Below are 14,831 nucleotides of genomic sequence, written 5' to 3' on the forward strand. Positions count from 1 at the left end.
GGCCGACTCTGGGTTGGCTCTTACGGTGCTTTGTGATCCCTTGTGATTATTTTCTAGGGAGTTTCCTCCACCTCCTGTGAGAGCGGTTGCAGTTCTACCCCCTTTGGGAGATTGTTTCCCTTGTACTAATACGCATATCAAGTAGGATCTTGGGTGAAGTCAACATCCTCACTCACATTGTTCCCTGGCTTGTTGGCCGGGCACAGGTTGCCCCGTGCCCACGAGGACTTTCTTTTGCTTGTGGCCTTTATACTTGTTTGGCTGTGGATACTGCCTCTCCATCTATTACTTAAGTTATTTATACTTTATATATTTCTGGCGTTGGTCTTCCCATACTATTTTCTTTTGCGATGAGGACTAGGTATCTGAATAGGCCTCCCCTTTGTTGGCCCTGTTCATCTCGACCCCTTTTTCGAGTCCTCCATTGTGGTCTTTATTTCTTTACTTTAGAGGGGTTGTTTCTCCCTTGTTGTTTTCTTTTCAATTGTCTATCGACTGCCTATTTGTGCCCATTCAATCAGTAGTGATATTTCTGTCTGCTTACTTGGTTTTCTGGGGTGTGAATTCCACCCCACCCTCTGCCTTTAGATGGGGCCATGTGGCTGGGTTCTAGCTTACCATTGTCTCACCTGCAGCCCATGGCTGCTGCTGTGGTCATTTGTATGTTCCCTTTGTGGGCACATTTTATTGTACAGTGTAACTACTGTGTATGTTTATATATCTGTATCTATATATATATATGTGTGTGTGTGTTGTATGCCTTCTTTTCTGGGATTCCCAGAGGGCTTCCTTCTCTTGAAGTGTTTCCTCTACCTCACGTGGTCTATGGCCATGATTGTTGTTATTGCTTGCAATGCTTTTCTTAAGCTATTGTTTGGTGCTCTCTGTATTACCAACTTCTATGGCTAGGAGCTTTGGCCCAGTTGTTTTACTTATTGTCCTTAGCCTTCCGCCTCGGTCTCGTGGGCCGTTTGACCTTCCGAGGGCGTTGTAGTGCTATGTTTATATGGAGTGTTCTTCCCACTGGTCTTATTCTTCTGCCATGGTGTTTCCCCATGTTTTTGCACAGCTGCAGATTTGGTTCTATACAGGGCTCTCCCCGAGTTTTCTGGTGGGATGTTTTCATCCTCACCCTCCCTTCCTGGTGAGCTGCCTCTCTCTCTCTCTTTGCCTTAAGCAGACCGGATAGCCTAGGCAGGGTATCAGTTTGCAAACCATCCTCCGGGATGGTGCTGCTTGGGTATCTCATTCACAGGTAAGGAACCTGCAGCTAGACATCTCTATCACATGAATACGTTACTTACCTTTGGTAACAGCTTATCTGGTAGAGACTAGATCTAGCAGCAGAATCCTTACCAACTCACCTATCCTCCCTGCTCTGCGAACTGATTCTCCTTTTCTTTCAGATCCCTTGTATGCCCCCTCATGCCTTTCGTGGGTAAAAGATACAAAAGAGAGAAGACAAACCAACAACTAATAATTATTATAAGCATCATTCAAAAAGAGGATTCTTGTTGGGCACACTGTGTCCATAGCAGTTACTATACATGGCTCAGTGTTTTAGCACAGAAAGTAGTTGCGGAAGAAACTGACGTCAGCGCATCAGGGGAGGGCTTACATGGATTATCTGGTGAACCATGTCGTTACAGAGTGGCTCGACGCCCTCTACTGACTCACAGAGGTACTGCTGTAGAAATAATTCCGGATCCAGTCTGTCACCTAGGGACAATTCAAAGGGAAGGAATCTGTGGCTAGATCTACTCTCTACCAGATAAGGCGTTACTGAAGGTAAGTAACTTATGCATCTCCATGTTAGAGCTTGAAACGTTTCTGGGTTCTTCTCAGGTAGTTAATGCTTATGTCTTGTAATGACATTAAACATTATACAAAAACATTTGAGTATGCGTCCTAGTTTTGTAAAGTCTGTTCATGTATTTTAAATATATCTTTTATTCTTGTGACAGAATTCCCGCAAAGTATGATGGGATTTGGGATAGAGGATCTCTGGTTTCAATTAACCCACGTGATAGAGTGCGGTGAGTAAGATTATTTTTGAGAGTAATTGCTCCCCCTTTCACTTATTTGTATGTTTTGGCAGATGAACTACCAGTGAAAATAGCAGACTCTTTCGCCTGAGTGTTTCTACTTTCATAACATTTTGCATTTTTATTAGCCGCTTGACATGAAGGTTATGGTGAATTACCATCCCAGTACATGCCCCTCACCCTAAAAAATTTACATGGAAGGATCCCCCCAAAAAAGGTATTTTCCAACTATGGCATGCTTACATATGCTGTTCAGGTAATGTGTAATACCATGATCAGCAATAAGTGCTTCACTTCATTTATTGTGCTCAACAGACAGTGGCTCCAATTTGGCCAAATTATTGGTATTGTAGATAATCCCACTGATGCTACATGAGCCAAAATCTCGATGTTCTCATAAATGATGTTGTGGAAGGGTGTTATTTAATTTAGAATTTTCTGAAAAAAGGGGTATTTTACAGTTCATCTTTCTAAAGTGTTGCACTGATATCCATGAGTTCTAAAGGGCACCTAAAAAAGGGTAGGTCTGCCGTTGTACCCAGAAGCATTATTCTTCTGAAGCAGCAACAGCATGCATGTGACTATCAAAAATCTGTGTAGCCTGTAAAAAAGCTGTAGACACATAAGACAGCTGTGTGTCCCATAACAGATATAGGGCCAAATGCATCAAAAGAAAAAACAGTCTCAAATGGGCAGATTCTCAGAATCTGCCCCTTTGCGACTGGTATTTTTGCATTTGGGATGCATCATCCCAAATGCAAAAATCGCAATTTAAGAAATCACAAAATGTGCGATTACTTAAATTGCGATTGCATTTAAGGAAATGCGAATTGCGATGCCTCAAATGCATTACATGATGCCAGGGAAAATAGTGATTTTGCTATTAGGGGATGCAAATTACCGTCAAATGAAACTTGACGGTAATTAAAAAAAACTTTGAAAAACAGGGTATCCTTTTGGCACCCTTGAAATTGCATGCGCAATTTGCAAGTACCTATTGGGTACTCGCAAATTGTGCATGCAATTCCTATTCATTCCTATGGACCTCTAGGCCCATAGGAATGAATGGAAAGCAATTCCTTAATTGCGACTTGCAATTTTTGAGTTGCAAATAAGGAATTTGTAGGAATCGCAATTTTATTTGCGATTCCTACATGGATAGACAATAGCGATTCTTTAATTACGATTCCTTAAAAATCGCAATTAAAGAATCGCTATTGAATTCTTTGATGCGTGTGTACCTTAGTGTTTTTATGTACTGGGACATTCTGTGTCAAGAAAGGTTGCATAAGGTCCTACTATTGTCCACGTTTAGTCCTTGTCCATTACTAATTCTATGCCATTGACTATTTCATCATACCTTCTCTACTTCAATATCAAAAATCACACCAGAATTGTTGCCATTATATGTCATGATTCTGACATCACATGCCACAATATTATTGATATGTTCAAGATTTCTTCCGGTAGGCCTGTGGCTTCACGTTTGCTAGGCATTTTAGAGGCAGATGAATGTGGTAGGGAGGCTGGACATTATTCCAAAAGGGTTGCTCTATGTGCTGTGGGGCTGCTTATTATGCCATTGGGTTGCTCTTTATTCTTCAGGATTGCTTAAGGTGTCAAGGTGATATCCAGTATGCCAAGGGTGTGCTGAATAGACCATGTGCTGCTCAGTGTTCCTTGGTCATACCCAATATGTCGGGATGCTTGCCAGTGGTCTAGTTTCCTATGCAAGATGCCAGTAAGCAGCTGGTTAGTGTTCTGTCGATGCTCCTCTGTGCGTCAGTGGGCTGTCAAATATGCCAGGGTATGCAACTCAAAATATATGAGCAGTGTGACTGATTCCTTTGGGCCACACAAATGGCATGTGCCTTGCATTGCTTAATTCTCCCAGGAGCTATTCAGTATGACTTTGGGGAATCTCATTATTCCAGGGTTGCAAACAGTGTGCATGAAGCTCAGTATGCCAGCGTACTAGAGGCCTACCCAACGTGGCAGGGATCTACTCAGTGTGTCAGAGTACAGCTGCTCACTAGGCTAGTGTATAGTGTACAGTAAGTCAGTAGCCACTCTCCAGCAGAGTTGGAGATCAATATGCCAGACTAGTATGTCAATACACGGTACCTCATACCTGGGATTGTGTCAAGTATACCAGTGTGCTTTTCAGTATCATGGTTCTGCTTTCACAATGCACCCAATGTCGAAGGCACTTTTGTTGCAGTTTATAAGGATACAGGAAAGCCTGCATGGGTTTCTCTTGTACATTAAGAAAGAGTAGTTATAAGTCTGTTATCTGATATACTCTTGCTCTGATGTTTAACTTCCTGGTGTTTTATTTGGAGTGGAAGAAGGGTCACCTTTTTCTTGTGGACATTAGTTAACTTGGATTGTGAGTCGTGGCATTATTCCTTCATTTATAAAAAGCAAGTCTGGCATCATGCCGTGAGCCTTGAAAGCCAAAGAAAAATGTGTGCAGAGCAGTCATAACTTATGATGTTAATACCAACCTTTATGTAAACATAATATCTGGAGAACACTTCCATCCCATACTTCCAGTAAACTGCTGTGAAAATATTAGGTCTTTTATCACATATCGTCAAAGCAATGGTTCTAAAAGTATAAAATTATTGTTTTGTGGACCTATGGTATGTTAGCAGAAATTTGTATACACTGTTTTGACTTTTATATGGCCTAGCAGTGCTGAAAATGTATTCTCATTTCTTTTTAATTGTGCCTCTTTTCTTTTTTTTGTTAGCTACGCCAAGGCACTGCTTTCCTTGATGGAGCAGGACTGTTGTTATCTACTAATTACCGTGTCATACAATCCAGATTTGATTGAAGGTATAGTTCACTTTTAGTTATTTATATTTTTGGGAAACCTACACGAAATTATTTTGCACTATTTGAAGTGGCACCAAGCCATAAAGGTTTACTTAACAAGTAATAAAGCTGGAATACCTACGAGCTGCAATAAAATTTTACATACATAAAACCAATATCATTAGACAGCGCAGACAGAAAATGTGCAAGTGCTTAATTGTAAGGGGTTACTGTATATTTAAAAAATACTAGCTTTAATTAAAATGAAAGAGCACTTCTAAACTTGAGACATACACTAAGCAAATTAACTAAAACCTCCCTCGAAAACAGCACATTTAAAAATCATGAAGGGTTTTATGCCATGGCCCTTCAACAACAAAAGTGGATAAATCAGTTGAGTCAGTCAAATATCTTTGAAGTACACCAAGGTGTAACAGATGATCCTCAAAATGTTTGGAAGATATTTGCTTTGTTAAAATCAATTTGTTGTTCTTTTTCAAATATGTACCAGGTAGACAACTCTGTTAAAGACTCATCAGGCATAGGGAAAGATCAACCACACAGTATTCACCTTCCCAAGTTTATTCTACTATGTATGCCTAATTTACAGCATAAAATACATAGGAGCCTGGAATCCCTGTATAAAGTCTGTCTCTGACGTCCTTATCACAGACGTTTCTAGTTACCTGTAAGAAAGAAAGGCTATAACTGCTAAATTGTTATAAGTTATTTCAGTTATGTTATGACATCACTATGCCGACTGCCAAAAGCAGTAACCAGAGTGAAAGGCATGTAACAGAACATAATTATAGCTACAGTTTAAAACAAGGAAAATAGGAAATGGCTTTTACTTTTGATATGTTTTATCTAAAAAGGAAAAGTGATAAAGATATTTATCACCGCATACATATAAGTCATTGAAAGAAACATAGAATCTCTGCATGTTTCTACACTATCCGAGCCACTGCATTTTTAACCTGATTTGTAAAAAACTGTTTCTAATAAAACTTTCTAGCTTTTTTTAGTGTGTTTAATTGTGCATTACAGGCTCTAATTAAAATGTTCTGTTCTGTAGTGAACTTCAAAGAGCAAGACAACAAGTATTTAATTGGGTTTAGGAAGTATGATGGTTTGACCATGTATTTTAAGAAACAAAATATCCTCTATTGCACATAAAAACAATACTACAAGTCACCTCAGAGATCCATTACCTTATAGAGGGACATGGCCTTCAGCCCTGTTCCTCTTTATGGACTTGGAAGTTGTTAGTAACTTGCAATGATATCCTTGCAATGTACTGCAGTGGGTAAACTAACCCAAATATAATAATGAAACCTCCCCAGATAAAATGATCAATCTCCCTAGCGTGACCAATGGATCAGCATTCTTATGTGTCAGACTGGCCATCTCTAGGGTCCAGTGAGGTTGCAAAATACTTTTGGTGGGCAAATAGCATCCTACTTCTATGTTGTGCTTGGTTGGACAGGTGTCAGTTTTTAGTGTGTGCTAAGTGTGATGCTGGTGATGCTCCTATAAAATTAGCCTACACTTGAGTGTGTAGTGGAGCAAAGAAGAGCGTAAACTAGAACTCTGCATTCATAGCATAGTTGTGTTCAGTTGAAAGGGGGGGGGGGGTAGCAGTATGGCTTATATGGGAAGAGTTTTCATGGTTTGTGTGATGATCAGTGAGATAGTCATATTGTGTCAGTTCCGTTATGTTACTGCAGGCAAGTAGCTGAGCTTGTGCATGTGATTGAGCTTATGATCCTTGTCTGGGTGTTAGATTCTTGTTAGAAATTAGGTCTCTGCTTGGCCTAGGAATGCACCCTGTCCAAGTAGGTACCACAATTCTATTCAGTGTAAGCTAGATACACTCTAAAAGGTAACCTGTGCTCACCCTCTGGTAACTTGGTATGGAGCAGTCAAGCTTATCTAGAGACTGAATGTGTAAAGTATTGGTGCAATACACACACCCAGTAACACAATGAAAACACCACAAAAATACTCCACTTGGGTTTAGAAAAATAGAGAATATTTTTATGAAAAAATCAAGTTCAAAACGACAATAATTTAATACAAAAATCCAAAGTTATGAACTTTTAAAGAATATATAAAAAATTGTACTTAAAAGTCAAGTAGCACTAAGGAGTTACTTCACTTAATACCTGACGGGGGAAAATCCAGAGTTTAAGCTGGCCATAATTGAGGGCAGCTGGTTAAAGGACTCACCGAGGTCCCGCTGACAACGTACTTTGGATGGAGCAAGCATTGACATCAGAAACTTGATGCGAGGAGCTGAAGAGGCGATGCATCATAGTTGATCTCGAGGATGTAGGCAATGCGTCGGTTCCAATCCATGCAGCTGGAGAAGGCTTCAATGTCGACCACTTCTACGATGCAGGCTCTGAGTCATCATCAAGTCTGGCAGTCGGATCCTGTGCCATACTCAAACCACGCAGGGCTGTCCCCAGATCTGAACTGCCCTGGTGTTCAAGGGCACTGCTTTGATTCTGATTGGTGCAAAGGCATCACTGCACCGATTTGGAAGCTGCATAACCCACATTTAAGGTCCAGGACTTGAATGGCCCCCCAGGCAGGGTAGGACTCACATATTGCAGAGTCCGGTAGGGTTGTAGGAAGTCTTTGATGGGCCTGAAACTTTAGAAGTAGGAGGCAAGCCCTAGGCGTCACTCTGGGTTCAAGTGAGATGGGTCCAGACCTTGTCCTCAGCAGGGCAGAAATCAGCAGGCATTAGGGCATCTCAGCCAAGCAAAAAAGTAGTTCCTTCAGTGTAGCAGTCAGGTAAAGTGGCAATCCTGGTAGCATAGGAGTCTTTACGCCCGGCAAAGTTCTTCACATGTCCAGAAGTGTACTGTCTTGGTAGGATCAGAGCCCCAGTATTTATGCCCAGTTGTGCCTTTGAAGTAGAAGTAACTTCAACGCAGGCCCTTCATGTGCACAGGTCCTCTTTCATCCCTTTCTTGTCTGCCAGGCTGTGGGGTTAATCAGCCCTTTGTGTGGGACACAGAACACTCCCTAGTCAGGTGTGTCAGCGCCCCCCCCCCCCTCCTGCCCAGGAAGAGATATCAGAATGTAGATATATGCAGATGATTTTGCTGTCACATCCATCCTTCCTGTGTTTGTGGCTGTCTGGAGGGCATGCACAAAGTGTAGCTGTCGCCCACCCCAGGCTTGTATTGGAGACAGGCTGCAAGGTACACAGGAGTAAGTGCATAGAAACTTCCACTTTCTAAAAGTGGTGTTTCTAAAATAGTAATATTAAATCCAACTTTTCCATTAAAGAGGGTTTATCATTACCATTCTAAATATATGAAACAGCTACTGCTTTCTATTCAGGAATTACAGCATAAATGTGTTTTAATAAATTCCCAGTGTTCGCCTATGAGAGGAATAGGCATCAGAGTAGTGAAAAACTAATTTAGCAGTTGTCATTACTGGGACATGCAACACGTCCTCTATCAAAACATGTCCTACCACTACTTACACAGCACCCTGTTGTATGGGCTACCTAGGGTCGACCTTAGTGGTGATTTGTGTGTAATAAAAAGGGAGTTTAAGGCTTAGCAAGTAGTTTTAAATACCAAGTCGAAGTGGCAGTAAACTGTACACACAGGCCCTGCAATGGCAGGCCTGAGACAGGCTTTAAAGGCTACTTGTGGGAATAATACAGTCAGTCCTGCAAGCTCACTATCAGCATTTAATCTACAGGCCCTGGGTATATTGTATACCACTTTACAAGGGACTTACAAGTTATTTAAATATGCCAAACAGGTGGAAACCAACTATACCATGTTTAGAGAAGAAAGCACATGCACTTTATTACTGGCTAGCAGTAGCATACAAAACATACCATGTATTTGTAAAGCGCATCTTCACCCAAAGGTATCTTGGCGCTGAATAACAAATGTTTATTGTTATCCAACTCAATGGTACTTATTTTATCGACCTCAGAAAGATGAAAGGCCGAGTAGACATGCTGGAATTTGAACAGGTGACCATGAGGTCGAACACAGGCCCCTACAGTGGACCCATTAGTCCACTAAGCCACCAGACTCGGCTAAGTGGTAAAGTACTCAGAGTCCCAAAGCCAATAAGAACGAGGTGAGAAAAATGGTAGGAAAAAGGCAAAAAGTTTAGGGTGACCGTTCAGAGAGGGTCATTTTCTAACAGTTCTTTTTGTTTGGTGGATGCGATCTAACCAGTGACGGCTGCTCACGGGTAGCAGTTGTGGGAGTAGGGAAAAAAAAAGATCACTTACCAGCCACCGCCTCTCCTCCATCTTCCTTCTGTGTGAGCAGGAAGCACACAGGCTCCCCTAAGCCAATCAAAATGCTGCTTTGCAGCGTTATGATTGGTCTGAGCTCCGTGGTTCGGCTCTCAGACAGGGACTGGGGACCTGGGCATGTTTTCCACCCAAGCTGTAATATGTAAATGGAGAACATGCAAAGTGTACATGACTGGCCGGCCCAAGACGGCCGGCCAAACAGTCATGCGCAATTAGAGAGTGCCACCAGTCCTCCCACTTGCTCTTCCCAGGCAAGCCCCACCCCGCAAATCTGCCTCAGCACAAAAAAATAAAATGATAATAACATGGTGTTATCATTTTATTTTTCCTTTTATGCAGTGCTGAAAGGCAGCGGGCGACGCTCCTCCTCTTTAGCGGAGTAGCTGCCCCTGGATCCAACTTCATGTGTTGGGGAAGAGTACAGTCTTTACTGCTTCCAGGTACTTTTAAAAAAAAGATTTTTTGTCTTTGTTGGGAGGAACTTCCATAGTTTGGGGCCTGTATGCAGAAGGAGGTTCCACTGATGCATGACTTCTTGTAGAGCAGGTGTTTAGCGGAAGGAGGTACTCTAACACAAAGTGTTGTATTCTGTACAGTGTGGGTAATGCAGAGTGCCTGAAAGGAGTATCAGTCAGCACCTGGTGGCCAGTTAAGTACATGGAGGACTGCGGTGATGGAGTCATGTACATGTAGGTGTAGTGGTTGTATGGCTGCAACATTTTTCAGATGCTGAACCCTTAAGGCTTCAGTGTGCAAAGGAGCTTATATGGAAGGCGTGAGCGACATACTGCTTGATCTGTCAGAAAGTTAGGAGGAAATCCAGTCTAGGAGCCATGTTCCTCTAGGTTTATTAAGAGTGAGAGGTTGTGAACTTAGTCAAAAGTGGCAAACAGGTCCTATCAGTAGTAGAATATTAACTCCATTTCTTTTTGCAGTTGTCTGCAGGTCATCCAAGATGAAGGTCAGGGTGGATTCACTTTGAGATTGTCTTCAGGTCATGCGAGATTTACTACCTCTGCCAGGCTGGAAATGAGTTTCATGGTCAGAGAGAAGATTGGTTTCTTCCATAAAGTTGGAGATATGATTTAAATGTGCTCTTTTACTTTACCTAAAAACAGACGCTGGTGTTTGGAAAGTAGCTCTCTGGGTATGCTGGATCGAGGCTCTACTTGGGGGCTGGCCTGATGTACGATGTCTTGAAGTTGGTTTGCCAGGTGCTTGAGCTTTGGGGGGTTTAATGAGGGTTCAATCTGGTCTGGCAGTGTTTGTGGTAAGTATGTTCTCTTTAAATGTGTGTGGAGGGCTGAGGTCTAATGGGGAATCAGTGGACCGCTTGCCTTAATCAGATCCTTGAACCAGAAAAGCGTAGATTTGGTTGACGGAGAACTGGGTCTGTGGTTTGCATGTGTAGGTCGTATTGTTTATCTTGGTCTGTGGAAGAAGGTTGCTGCATGTCTTACTTATGATGTGTGTTCCAGGATCTTTCCTTTTGAGACAAGATAGTTTATGATGATGAAATTAAAGGCTTGGAGTGAGGGGTCTTTTTGGTGGTGCGAGGCCTGACATCCAGTCGGTAGTTTACAGGCATGGCTTCTGGTTTTCTATCCATGCCAGTAAAATATTGGACAAAGCAAGGAAATCTGGTACTTTCACCTTTTGTAATAAATACCTTAAAGAACGAACACTTGAGGAAATCAGTTAGAGGTATATGAGAGTTGTCCAGTTATTTCTAAATGTTTATTAAAGCAAATAGATAGATAATTGCCATGTTACAAAAGAATACTGAGAATTGCACATACATGTTTTCCCCTGCTACTTTTATCCCTTCCAGCATAGCAACAAATGGCCGGTATTGTTTTCAGAGAAAGGTAGCAACCATAGGCAGTGTAGTCTGGATTGTGGAATTCTCTGAGGGTCTTGCTTATTTCCTTGAATGGGCATTTAGTTTGGAAGTTCCACTCCGAGATGAGTCATTTTCCCTTCATGGATTTTGAGATCATGGTATGTGACTGGAGGCGTATTTTATCATGACAGTGGTTAGATTTTTTCCACTGTGGTTTTGGATCATTTGTTTTTTTTCCAGACTTCTATATTTCTTTTCTAAACCATGGGCTCCCTGGTCGGTAGAAAGGATGCTTGGAAGTCTATCTAGGTATCACTCTGTCTCAAGTCTAACATTATTTGTGTATATTTTGTTCACAAAACCTCCCTTACTTGATTGATTGTGTTGTTTATATGTAGATTAAAAATTTGCCCAGGTCAGTATTCTTCTAAGATGAATTGTGTGTTTTGTAATGTAATTTAATCAAGGTCATCCTTGTTCAGTGGCATGCAACTTATAGAGTGTTGAAATTTTATGGCAAGTGATTATGCTGGAGAGCACAGCCTAGTCTTTTGAGGAAGAGAAACCAGTGTCCAACCCCTACATCTGGTGTGCTTTTCCTATCACACCATGTCATTTCTTCACTGTGGCTCAAGTCACATTGTTAGAATTGTACCTAAGTTCAACTTAGTTACACTAACAAATGCATTTGAACTATTATGCCCAAGGTAGCAGTGTGGTAGAACACCCCCGAAATTAATTTGGTATAGGAAAATTGGTTCCTTCACAGAGATAATATTTTGTCATAAATGCAAATTGACAATTCACATTTTCCACTTGTGGAAGTTCTGCATGCATTAATTTTACGGAATTGAATATTTCTGGAATACCGTAACATAGTTTTCCAGGTGTATTCATGTGCTTCTCTAAGAATTTCTCAAAAGTCGGAAATTAGCTCCACATGGGACTCAATAAAAACCTTTTGATAATGTATACATTGGGATGAAGTGTATAGTTTGACTGAACGAAGAGTAAAACATCTAGTGAATGCTTGTTTCACATTTGACTTGATGGCATGAGTCATTAGAAATAAAGACTCCCTTAATTGATCTGCAGTGAGTGGGCAGTATTTTGATTTTTGTTTTGAACTTGTAAAATATACTCATCGGCTGATGACATAATGTAATATTGGTATAATAACCATTGTCAAGCAAGCAATGATCATTTCATTTGAATTCTAACTGCACCATACATACACCTTGTGTTCTGTATGTCTGTTTTTCAGGCCCACCATTTTACGTCCCTGATTCTGTAATTGAAAAGTTATATGGTGAGTTGTTTTCTTAATTCTTATTGTGCATTGTTTGGATGAGGGATTATTTGCCATTTCACACCAAAAAAGCCTGAAAAATCATTATATTCAAATAAGTGGTCTGCAGCTTTGTTTACATGTTTGTTTCGGTTATTCTTGTAGCCAGTAATAAGGTTTTCAGAGTGTGTATTACAAACCCTTACCATATATAAATGCATTTATCTATTGTGATCCAGATGTAAAGCCAAACATTTAAGTTATGCGGTTTTCTGTAATGTAGTCTGAGGGAGGCGGAGCCCTTTACGTCTTGTAAATCAGACAACAGTGACATAGGAATAGGTACCGGTTCAGAGGCCTGATACAGTTAGTGAGCCCTCACCATACAAAACAGTTTACTATTAACATCGTGAAAGCAGGGAGCCTATAAAGACAGAGTAACAAAAGATTAAGCACTGCTTTTTTTGGGTTTAGCCTCTTCGTGTTGAAAAGGTTTCCTCTTCAGACAGTGTAAACATTTTGAATCACTTCATAAAAAGGTAACAGATTCACACAAATATTATTTTCCTCCCTTCTTTTACAAGGAGCATATCCTTACTTAGCCCCCTCTCCCTTAAAGATAGTGGAAATACCAGATTTACATGGGCTTTAATGATAACACTGGTGGCCAGCTTGACAATATCACATCCTAGAGCATACAGTTTTCTAGGGTAACACTGTCTTCAGAGATTTGATCAAGATCTTCAAATATGTAAGAATGTGTCAGGACCTCTCAAATTCAGACATGTGTTTCTCTTTTTGAGTCGTTTAGATCTTTACCTGATCTTTTACAACTTTATGAGAAATTGTAATCCTGTTCTCTGCTTTTCGTGTACCTTGATGAAGACCCAGTTTTCAGCCATATCTTTTCCTAGTTTACATCATCTTTCACCTTCTAATTCCTTTTCTGTGTTTATATGCCAAGCCCTAATGTAAATAGGGGATATTGATGAATTCCAGGACAACACCAGCCTTCAGATTTCTACAATTAGATGTCTTAGGCCCAAGCGAAACTACAAGTTTCTCAAGTGGAGTACTGACTTGGTAAGGCGGCCATCCAAATGAACCCCAGTACATTTTTTGATTTACACCTACTTTCTGGGTGACATTGGGGCTTTGCATTTCTTTCTTGGTATGGCGGTCATCCAAATGAACCACAGTACATGTTTGAGCCCCTGGTGGCTTAACTGGAGACAGTGGTTGGTACAACTTAAAATTGGTACAATAACCTTGGTGTGCATTTGTTTTCCAATTGATGAGTCTACCGGAAACTCATATCGTCTTCCATGGTTTCTTTTGTATTCGTATTTTGAGGTGACAATCCTTGAACATTAAAACAGCATGACTATTGATATTCTCCTTCAGATACCACAGAAAGTTAGGCTTCCTTGCAAATGGGAAGAGCTCCATCCAAACTGTGATTGTTTTTTGATCGAGTTAAATTGACTTTAAAGCTGTAGTCAGCTCTAATTCGTTGGATGCTTAGAAAAATGGGGGACAGGCATCAGCGCTTCAAATTCAAGAATCATACTCACAATTTAAGCATCAAACAGCGTGATATTGTGCTCCCTGCTTCCAGGGGAGATGTCTCTTATGTCATCACTCTTTCTAATGATCATCGTGAGAGGATCCGCATCCAAATTAAAAGGAAGGAAGAGGACATTAATACACAGTACCACATTTTCATTTTTATTTTTTTATTATCTGTTTATTGAATACAAACATTTAGAAAATTACACATACCGCAAAGAATGAAGGGCAAGAGTGGGGGGGGGGGGGGGGGTAACAAAAAGCGTCAGTATAATAAGCAAAATAAGCCATCAGTCTTAAGACCCAGCAAAAAGGAAGTAGATTCAGCTTTCGAAATTTTTCAAACACTTATGTGATGAGGACATAGCAACTGCCTAAGAAAGACTTAGAAGGCAACATCAGAGAGGAAGTTCACACCACCCCTCAGGGGGTCAAGAGGCAAAGGCCCAGCTAAGGGGTCATTGTCTAATAATGGAAGAACACAGCGGCAACCTGGGAATCAAACAGTGGATGAAAGCTAACGAAGTCTACTCAGAGCAAGACCCCCCGCCCAAGTGGAAGTTACAGGTCATACCGCGACAGCATCAATACACTTTGCGGAAAATAACATAAAAACCATCAAGTTAGTGGCTGTATTATTTGCAAATTTAGGTCTGATAAACCTTGGAACCAGCCTGAATCTAGGCAGTTTATGAGTTGTAAAGACTATTTGGCCGAGGCAAATGCCTTTTTGGCATTGAAGGAAAGAAATCAGGATGTTGGTATGCTGCCTCAGTTAGCATTGTATATGAGATTACTGATTTACTGCACGCTATGGCATCACCCCACCCACGCCTACCTCTCACAATCCTAGAGAAGCGCCTCAAGCCATGTTGCTGGCATTTTTCTCTACAGCTTCACATTCAGATTCAGGAGAGTAATCAAACTTGTACAAAGTGTGCAGCACGCACACTTTAATAA

At 41.0% G+C, this 14,831-nt stretch overlaps 1 protein-coding gene across 2 annotated transcripts in view; it reads left to right on the forward strand.

Moving 5' to 3' along the window:
* LOC147722575 (putative thiopurine S-methyltransferase) overlaps window positions 1–14,831 on the forward strand; it is a 91,714-nt gene that overhangs the window by 62,396 nt on the left and 14,487 nt on the right. For both annotated transcript variants that reach the window (XM_086966860.1, XM_086966861.1), the window contains 3 exons: window positions 1,965–2,036; window positions 4,801–4,886; window positions 12,279–12,323. In XM_086966860.1, the coding sequence (XP_086822986.1) occupies window positions 1,965–2,036; window positions 4,801–4,886; window positions 12,279–12,323 (203 nt within the window). The remainder of the gene's footprint in view (window positions 1–1,964; window positions 2,037–4,800; window positions 4,887–12,278; window positions 12,324–14,831) is intronic.

Source organism: Lissotriton vulgaris, chromosome 4_1 (assembly GCF_964263255.1).
Source record: "Lissotriton vulgaris chromosome 4_1, aLisVul1.2, whole genome shotgun sequence".
In the NCBI taxonomy this organism is placed as follows: Eukaryota; Metazoa; Chordata; class Amphibia; order Caudata; family Salamandridae; genus Lissotriton; species Lissotriton vulgaris.